General features: G+C 43.8%; 1 protein-coding gene across 6 annotated transcripts in view; it reads left to right on the forward strand.

Moving 5' to 3' along the window:
• lama2 (laminin, alpha 2) overlaps positions 1-12,500 on the forward strand; it is a 230,178-nt gene that overhangs the window by 101,282 nt on the left and 116,396 nt on the right. For all 6 annotated transcript variants that reach the window (XM_058391553.1, XM_058391554.1, XM_058391555.1 and 3 more), the window contains exon 4: positions 3,764-4,006. In XM_058391553.1, coding sequence (XP_058247536.1) covers positions 3,764-4,006 — 243 coding nt within the window. The remainder of the gene's footprint in view (positions 1-3,763; positions 4,007-12,500) is intronic.

Genomic DNA, 12,500 nt, shown 5'->3' on the forward strand with positions numbered 1-12,500 from the left:
ACACCAACACCCAACACACACTAACACACACCAACACACACCAACACCAACACACACCAACACACAACACACAACAACACACACCAACACCAACACACACCAACACCAACACACACCAACACACACACTAACACCAACACACACCAACACCAACACACACCAAAACGAAACACACACCAACACTAACACACACCAACACCAACACACACCAACACACACCAACACCAACACTAACACCACACACACTAAACCAACACACACTAACACACACCAACACACACTAACACCAACACACACCAACACACACCCAACACCAACACACACCAACACACACTAACACCAACACACACCAACACACACCAACACACACCAACACCAACACACACCAACACACACCAACACAACAACACCACTTGTCAAACAACACTAACAAACAACACACTCTGTCAAACAACAACACTCTGTCAAACAACAACAGCACTCTGTCAAACAACACCACCAACATCAACACACACACCAACACCAACACACACACACCAACACAAACACCAACATCAACACACACACACACACCAACATCAACACACACACACGTACCAACACACACACCAACACACACCAACACACACACACCAACACAAACACCAACACACACACCAACACCAACACACACACACACACCAACACCCAACACACACCAACACACACCAACACCACTAACACACACCAACACACACCAACACACACACACCAACACAAACACCAACACACACACCAACACCAACACACACACACACACCAACACAAACACCAACATCAACACACACACCAACACACACACACACACCAACATCAACACACACACCAACACACACACACACACCAACACAAACACCAACATCAACACACACACACACACCAACATCAACACACACACACACGCACCAACACACACACCAACACCAACACAAACACACACACCAATACACACACACACACCAACACAAACACCAACATCAACCACACATTACACCAACACCAACACACACCAACACACACCCAACACACACTCCAACACCCAACACACCAACACACACCAACACACACCAACACACACCAACACCAACACACACCAACACACACCAACACCAACACACACCAACACCAACACACACCAAAACCAACACACACCAACACACACCAACACACACCAACACCAACACACACCAACACACACCAACACCAACACACACCAACACACACCAACACACACCAACACACACCAACACACACCAACACCAACACACACCAACACCAACACACACCAACACACACCAACACCAACACACACCAACACCAACACACACCAACACACACCAACACACACCAACACCAACACACACCAACACACACCAACACACACCAACACCAACACACACCAACACACACCAACACAAACAACACCACTCTGTCAAACAACACCAACAACAACAACACTCTGTCAAACAACAACACTCTGTCAAACAACAACAGCACTCTGTCAAACAACACCACCAACAACAACAACAACACTCTGTCAAACAACAACACCACTCTGTCAAACAACAACACCACTCTGTCAAACAACAACACCACTCTGTCAAACAACAAGAACAACAACACTCTGTCAAACAACACCACCACTCTTTCAAACAACAACACCACCAACAACACTCTGTCAAACAACAACAACACTCTGTCAAACAACACCACTCTGTCAAACAACACCAACAACAACAACAACACTCTGTCAAACAACAAAACCACCACCAACAACAACAACACTCTGTCAAACAACAACACCACTCTGTCAAACAACAACACCACTCTGTCAAACAACACCACTCTGTCAAACAACAACAACACTCTGTCAAACAACAACACTCTGTCAAACAACAACACTCTGTCAAACAACACCAACAACAACAACAACACTCTGTCAAACAACAACAACACTCTGTCAAACAACAACAACAACACTCTGTCAAACAACAACAACAACAACAACACTGTCAAACAACAACAAAAACAACACTGTCAAACAACAACATTCTGTCAAACAACAAAAACCACACCACTCTGTCAAACAACACCACCACTCTGTCAAACAACACCAACAACAACAACACTCTGTCAAACAACAACAGCACTCTGTCAAACAACAACACCACCACCAACAACAACAACACTCTGTCAAACAACAACACTCTGTCAAACAACAACACCACTCTGTCAAACAACAAGAACAACAACACTCTGTCAAACAACAACAACAACACTCTGTCAAACAACAACACCACTCTGTCAAACAACAAGAACAACAACACTCTGTCAAACAACAACAACAACACTCTGTCAAACAACAACACTCTGTCAAACAACAACACTCTGTCAAACAACAACACTGTCAAACAACAGCACTCTGTCAAACAACAACATTCTGTCAAACAACAACACTGTCAAACAACAACACTCTGTCAAACAACAACACTGTCAAACAACAACACTCTGTCAAACAACACCACTGTCAAACAACAACACTCTGTCAAACAACAACACTGTCAAACAACAACACTCTGTCAAACAACAACACCACTCTGTCAAACAACACCACCACCAACAACAACAACAACACTCTGTCAAACAACAACACTCTGTCAAACAACAACACCACTCTGTCAAACAACACCACCAACAACAACAACACCACTCTGTCAAACAACAACACTGTCAAACAACAACAGCACTCTGTCAAACAACAACATTCTGTCAAACAACAACATTCTGTCAAACAACAACACTCTGTCAAACAACACCACTGTCAAACAACAACAGCACTCTGTCAAACAACAACACTGTCAAACAACAACACTCTGTCAAACAACAACACCACTCTGTCAAACAACACCACCAACAACAACAACACCACTCTGTCAAACAACACCACCACCAACAACAACAACAACACTCTGTCAAACAACAACACTCTGTCAAACAACAACACCACTCTGTCAAACAACACCACTCTGTCAAACAACAACACCAACAACAACAACAACACTCTGTCAAACAACAAGAACAACAACACTCTGTCAAACAACAACATTCTGTCAAACAACAACAACACTCTGTCAAACAACAACACTGTCAAACAACAACAACACTGTCAAACAACAACAACAACAACACTGTCAAACAACAACAACAACAACACTGTCAAACAACAACAAAAACAACACTGTCAAACAACAACATTCTGTCAAACAACAACAACACTGTCAAACAACAACACTGTCAAACAACAACAACAAAACTCTGTCAAACAACAACACCAACATATAAATAAAACAACAAACATCATCAAACACTAAAATTCACAAATCATATCAATCACTCTGTCTTACAAAGACTGAAATTTTCCCTCAAACATGAACAAACACCAGCTTCATTTTCATCAAACACCAAACATCCTTCAACATTTCTTCTCACTGAAGTGTTTTCCAAAAAAGAGCAAATTTCCAGCCAGTTCCAGCGTTGTCTGAACACCACAGTTCTCCACTGAACACCAGAACAACAAACACGGTTTGCCGGTTGCTCAGTGAAAACATTTGGACTGATGTTTCCTGGAAGTCAGGATTGTTTGAGTGGTTCAGTGAATTTGTTTCTGAGAACCTTGATGTCGACTATGTGAGGTGTTTGAACTAGGTGTTTGTCTGTTCTCCAGGTGTTCCAGATAGCATACGTCATCCTGAAGGCTGCAAACTCTCCACGGCCCGGGAACTGGATCCTGGAGCGATCTCTGGATGGAGAAACCTTCATGCCGTGGCAGTATTACGCCATCACAGATACGGAATGCATCACACGCTTCAACATCACCCCGAGAACTGGACCACCGGCTTACAAACATGATGATGAGGTCATCTGTACCTCATTTTACTCCAAAATCCACCCGCTGGAGAACGGAGAGGTGAGGAGATGAAGATGTCTCAGACTTTAGGACTATTGATTCAGCTGATAAGTCCAGTCCAGGTCTTCCAAATAAAGAGGATGTGATACCAACATTCACACACACCAACATTCACACACACCAACAAACACCAACATTCACACACACCAACAAACACCAACATTAACACACACCAACACACACCAACATTCACACACACCAACAAACACCAACATTAACACACACCAACACACACCAACATTCACACACACCAACAAACACCAACATTAACACACACCAACATTCACACACACCAACATTCACACACACCAACACACACCAACATTCACACACACCAACAAACACCAACATTAACACACACCAACACACACCAACATTCACACACACCAACAAACACCAACATTAACACACACCAACACACACCAACATTCACACACACCAACATTCACACACACCAACAAACACCAACATTCACACACACCAACAAACACCAACATTCACACACACCAACAAACACCAACATTAACACACACCAACACACACCAACATTCACACACACCAACATTCCCACACACCAACATTCACACACACCAACAAACACCAACATTCACACACACCAACAAACACCAACATTAACACACACCAACACACACCAACATTCCCACACACCAACATTCACACACACCAACAAACACCAACATTCACACACACCAACAAACACCAACATTAACACACACCAACACACACCAACATTCACACACACCAACAAACACCAACATTAACACACACCAACACACACCAACATTCACACACACCAACATTCACACACACCAACACACACCAACATTCACACACACCAACAAACACCAACATTAACACACACCAACACACACCAACATTCACACACACCAACAAACACCAACATTCACACACACCAACATTCACACACACCAACATTCACACACACCAACAAACACCAACATTCACACACACCAACAAACACCAACATTCACACACACCAACAAACACCAGCACACACCAACATTCACACACACCAACATTCACACACACCAACAAACACCAACATTCACACACACCAACATTCACACACATCAACAAACACCAACATTAACACACACCAACACACACCAACATTCACACACACCAACAAACACCAACATTAACACACACCAACAAACACCAATATTAAAACACACCAACACACACCAACATTCACACACACCAACACACACCAACATTCACACACACCAACACACACCAGCACACACCAACATTCACACACACCAACATTCACACACACCAACAAACACCAACATTAACACACACCAACAAACACCAACATTCACACACACCAACATTCACACACACCAACATTCACACACACCAACACACACCAACATTCACACACACCAACACACACCAACATTCACACACACCAGCACACACCAACATTCACACACACCAACACACACCAACATTCACACACACCAACACACACCAACATTCACACACACCAACACACACCAATATTCACACACACCAACAAACACCAACACACACCAACATTCACACACACCAACACACACCAACATTCACACACACCAACATTCACAAACACCAACACACACCAACATTCACACACACCAGCACACACCAACATTCACACACACCAACACACACCAACATTCACACACACCAGCACACACCAACATTCACACACACCAACAAACACCAACATTCCCACACACCAACATTCACACACACCAACAAACACCAACATTCACACACACCAACAAACACCAACATTAACACACACCAACACACACCAACATTCACACACACCAACAAACACCAACATTAACACACACCAACACACACCAACATTCACACACACCAACATTCACACACACCAACACACACCAACATTCACACACACCAACAAACACCAACATTAACACACACCAACACACACCAACATTCACACACACCAACATTCACACACACCAACACACACCAACATTCACACACACCAACAAACACCAACATTAACACACACCAACACACACCAACATTCACACACACCAACAAACACCAACATTCACACACACCAACATTCACACACACCAACATTCACACACACCAGCACACACCAACATTCACACACACCAACACACACCAACATTCACACACACCAACACACACCAATATTCACACACACCAACATTCACACACACCAACAAACACCAACATTCACACACACCAACATTCACACACACCAACAAACACCAACATTAACACACACCAACACACACCAACATTCACACACACCAACAAACACCAACATTAACACACACCAACAAACACCAATATTAAAACACACCAACACACACCAACATTCACACACACCAACACACACCAACATTCACACACACCAACACACACCAACATTCACACACACCAACACACACCAACATTCACACACACCAACATTCACACACATCAACAAACACCAACATTAACACACACCAACAAACACCAACATTCACACACACCAACATTCACACACACCAACATTCACACACACCAACACACACCAACATTCACACACACCAACACACACCAACATTCACACACACCAGCACACACCAACATTCACACACACCAACACACACCAACATTCACACACACCAACACACACCAACATTCACACACACCAACACACACCAATATTCACACACACCAACAAACACCAACACACACCAACATTCACACACACCAACACACACCAACATTCACACACACCAACATTCACAAACACCAACACACACCAACATACACACACACCCGCACACACCAACATTCACACACACCAACACACACCAACATTCACACACACCAGCACACACCAACATTCACACACACCAACAAACACCAACATTCACACACACCAACACACACCAACATTCACACACACCAACACACACCAACATTCACACACACCAGCATTCACACACAACAACACACACCAACATTCACACACACCAGCACACACCAACATTCACACACACCAACAAACACCAACATTCACACACACCAACATTCACACACACCAACATTCACACACACCAACACCAACATTCACACACACCAACATTCACACACACCAACATTCACACACACCAACATTCACACACACCAACACCAACATTCACACACAACAACATTCACACACACCAACACCAACATTCACACACACCAACACACACCAACATTCACACACACCAACATTCACACACACACCAACATTCACACACACCAACATTCACACACAACAACATTTACACACAAACACCAACATTCACACACAACATTTACACACAAACACCAACATTCACACACACCAACACACACCAACATTCACACACATCAACACACACCAACATTCACACACACCAACACACACCAACATTCACACACATCAACACACACCAACATTCACACACAACAACATTCACACACACCAACACCAACATTCACACACACCAACACACACCAACATTCACACACACCAACACACACCAACATTCACACACACACCAACATTCACACACAACAACATTTACACACAAACACCAACATTCACACACAACATTTACACACAAACACCAACATTCACACACACCAACACACACCAACATTCACACACACCAACATTCACACACACCAACACACACCAACATTCACACACACCAACACACACCAACATTCACACACACCAACACACACCAACATTCACACACACCAACACACACCAACATTCACACACACCAACAAACACCAACATTCACACACACCAACACACACCAACATTCACACACACCAACATTCACACACACCAACATTCACACACACCAGCACACACCAACATTCACACACACCAACAAACACCAACATTCACACACACCAACACACACCAACATTCACAAACACCAACACACACCAACATTCACACACACCAACATTCACACACACCAACAAACACCAACATTCACACACATCAGCACACACCAACATTCACACACACCAACACACACCAACATTCACACACACCAACACACACCAACATTCACACACACCAACAAACACCAACATTCACACACACCAACATTCACACACACCAACATTCACACACACCAACAAACACCAACATTCACACACACCAACATTCACACACACTAACATTCACACACACCAACAAACACCAACATTCACACACACCAACATTCACACACCAACACACACCAACATTCACACACACCAACACACCAACATTCACACACACCAACACACCAACATTCACACACACCAACATTCACACACACCAATACACACCAACATTCACACACACCAACATTCACACACACCAATATTCACACACACCAACATTCACACACACCAACACACACCAACATTCACACACACCAGCACACACCAACATTCACACACACCAACATTCACACACACCAACACACACCAACATTCACACACACCAACACACACCAACATTCACACACACCAACACACACCAACATTCACACACACCAACACACACCAACATTCACACACACCAACAAACACCAACATTCACACACACCAACATTCACACACACCAACATTCACACACACCAACAAACACCAACATTCACACACACCAACATTCACACACACTAACATTCACACACACCAACAAACACCAACATTCACACACACCAACATTCACACACCAACACACACCAACATTCACACACACCAACACACCAACATTCACACACACCAACATTCACACACACCAATACACACCAACATTCACACACACCAACATTCACACACACCAATATTCACACACACCAACATTCACACACACCAACACACACCAACATTCACACACACCAACACACACCAACATTCACACACACCAACATTCACACACACCAACATTCACACACACCAACACACACCAACATTCACACACACCAACACACACCAACATTCACACACACCAACATTCACACACACCAACATTCACACACACCAACATTCACACACACCAACACACACCAACATTCACACACACCAACATTCACACACACCAACACACACCAACATTCACACACACCAACATTCACACACACCAACACACACCAACATTCACACACACCAACATTCACACACACCAACACACACCAACATTCACACACACCAACATTCACACACACCAACACACACCAACATTCACACACACCAACATTCACACACACCAACACACACCAACATTCACACACACCAACACACACCAACATTCACACACACCAACATTCACACACACCAACACACACCAACATTCACACACACCAACATTCACACACACCAACACACACCAACATTCACACACACCAACATTCACACACACCAACACACACCAACATTCACACACACCAGCACACACCAACATTCACACACACCAACACACACCAACATTCACACACACCAACACACACCAACATTCACACACACCAACACACACCAACATTCACACACACCAACATTCACACACACCAACACACACCAACATTCACACACACCAACATTCACACACACCAACACACACCAACATTCACACACACCAACATCCACACACACCAACACACACCAACATTCACACACACCAACATTCACACACACCAACACACACCAACATTCACACACACCAACACACACCAACATTCACACACACCAACATTCACACACACCAACATTCACACACACCAACACACACCAACATTCACACACACCAACAAACACCAACATTCACACACACCAACATTCACACACACCAACATTCACACACACCAACAAACACCAACATTCACACACACCAACATTCACACACACTAACATTCACACACACCAACAACACCAACATTCACACACACCAACATTCACACACCAACACACACCAACATTCACACACACCAACACACCAACATTCACACACACCAACATTCACACACACCAATACACACCAACATTCACACACACCAACATTCACACACACCAATATTCACACACACCAACATTCACACACACCAACACACACCAACATTCACACACACCAACACACACCAACATTCACACACACCAACATTCACACACACCAACATTCACACACACCAACATTCACACACACCAACACACACCAACATTCACACACACCAACACACACCAACATTCACACACACCAACACACACCAACATTCACACACACCAACATTCACACACACCAACACACACCAACATTCACACACACCAACACACACCAACATTCACACACACCAACATTCACACACACCAACACACACCAACATTCACACACACCCAACATTCACACACACCAACACACACCAACATTCACACACACCAACATTCACACACACCAACACACACCAACATTCACACACACCAACATTCACACACACCCAACACACACCAACATTCACACACACCAGCACACACCAACATTCACACACACCAACACACACCAACATTCACACACACCAACACACACCAACATTCACACACACCAACAAACACCAACATTCACACACACCAACACACACCAACATTCACACACACCAACAAACACCAACACACACCAACATTCACACACACCAACACACACCAACATTCACACACACCAACATTCACACACACCAACACACACCAACATTCACACACACCAACACACACCAACATTCACACACACCAACACACACCAACATTCACACACACCAACATTCACACACACCAACACACACCAACACACACCAACATTCACACACACCAACATTCACACACACCAACACACACCAACATTCACACACACCAACATTCACACACACCAACATTCACACACACCAACACACACCAACATTCACACACACCAACATTCACACACACCAACACACACCAACATTCACACACACCAACATTCACACACACCAACATTCACACACACCAACATTCACACACACCAACACACACCAACATTCACACACACCAACATTCACACACACCAACATTCACACACACCAACACACACCAACATTCACACACACCAACATTCACACACACCAACATTCACACACACCAACACACACCAACATTCACACACACCAACACACACCAACATTCACACACACCAACACACACCAACATTCACACACACCAACACACACTAACACACACCAACATTCACCACCATTCACCACCATTCAGAAATGTCTTTCCGCAGTAGAAACCTGCACTCCATGGTCCACAGTGCTGACTGTATGTCGCTAGTCAGCTTGCTAGCATGATGTAAATAATGTCAGTAGCTGGAGCTCATGGACAGAGGTGTAGGTTCTTCATGATTTAAGGTGAGGAACCTGAACAGAGGGAAATGCCTCTGAGTGATCCACACCATCAGGATCAGTATGTCATTATCAATCAGAAAGAATCTCCTGCTAAACATATTCTTATTTGCATTAGCACTTTAGCTTCACGTGGTTTACTGTGTCTGCTTCGCGTCAGGAGGCTGCTGAGAGACAGCGTGTAAACGTAACAGGAATGAGCTGTAGCTTAGCTGTAGCTCTAAAAGGATAAAAAGTGTGAGAGTGTAGAAATCTGACAGGAACAGGTTAGCAATGAAAAAGGGAGAAAAAAATCTTTAAATACTAGAAATTTGTCAAAGAGCATATTTTAACTAGTTTGAAAGATTTTTCTGTTATTCATCAGAAGGACAGGAGAAGAAAAGCTCCTCGCCTCGTTTTGTCCCGCTCCTCTTCTGAAGGTTCAGGTTTCTCTTTGACTTCATGACACATTTTCTTTCACTACACTGAAATGACTGCGAGTGAAACGGGCTGCAGCTCCCATCGCTGAAGTCAGGTTTTACACACAAACGTCAAGAGGGAAGAAGAGGAAGGAGAAGGAGAAGGAGAAGAAGAAGAACACACTCATTGACTTTTTTTTCTTCTTCCCTGGTATCTGCTGGAGGACGAGGCGAGCGGCGCTTTGAGGGAAAACTGCTTTCTGATGAAAAAGACGTGGGGAATGCAAGGACAGGGACATGAAAGAGGGGAAAAGAGGAGGAGGAGGGGCCACAAAGAAAGAGCAGAATGGGCAGAATGAAGAGATTGCTGTCTTTGTGTGTGTGTGTGTGTGTGTGTGTGTGAGTGTGTGTGTGTGTGAGTGTGTGTGAGTGTGTGTGTGTGTGAGTGTGTGTGTGTGTGATGAGATCTCAGTCCTTGAGTAAAAGGCTCTATTACATTAGCGTTATTATTGTTATTCACACTGACTGAAATGAACCGTGTTAAAGAACAAAAAATACACACACACACATATACACACATATACATACACACATATACACATACAC

This window comes from Hemibagrus wyckioides, linkage group LG06, assembly GCF_019097595.1.
Source record: "Hemibagrus wyckioides isolate EC202008001 linkage group LG06, SWU_Hwy_1.0, whole genome shotgun sequence".
NCBI classification, from domain to species: Eukaryota; Metazoa; Chordata; class Actinopteri; order Siluriformes; family Bagridae; genus Hemibagrus; species Hemibagrus wyckioides.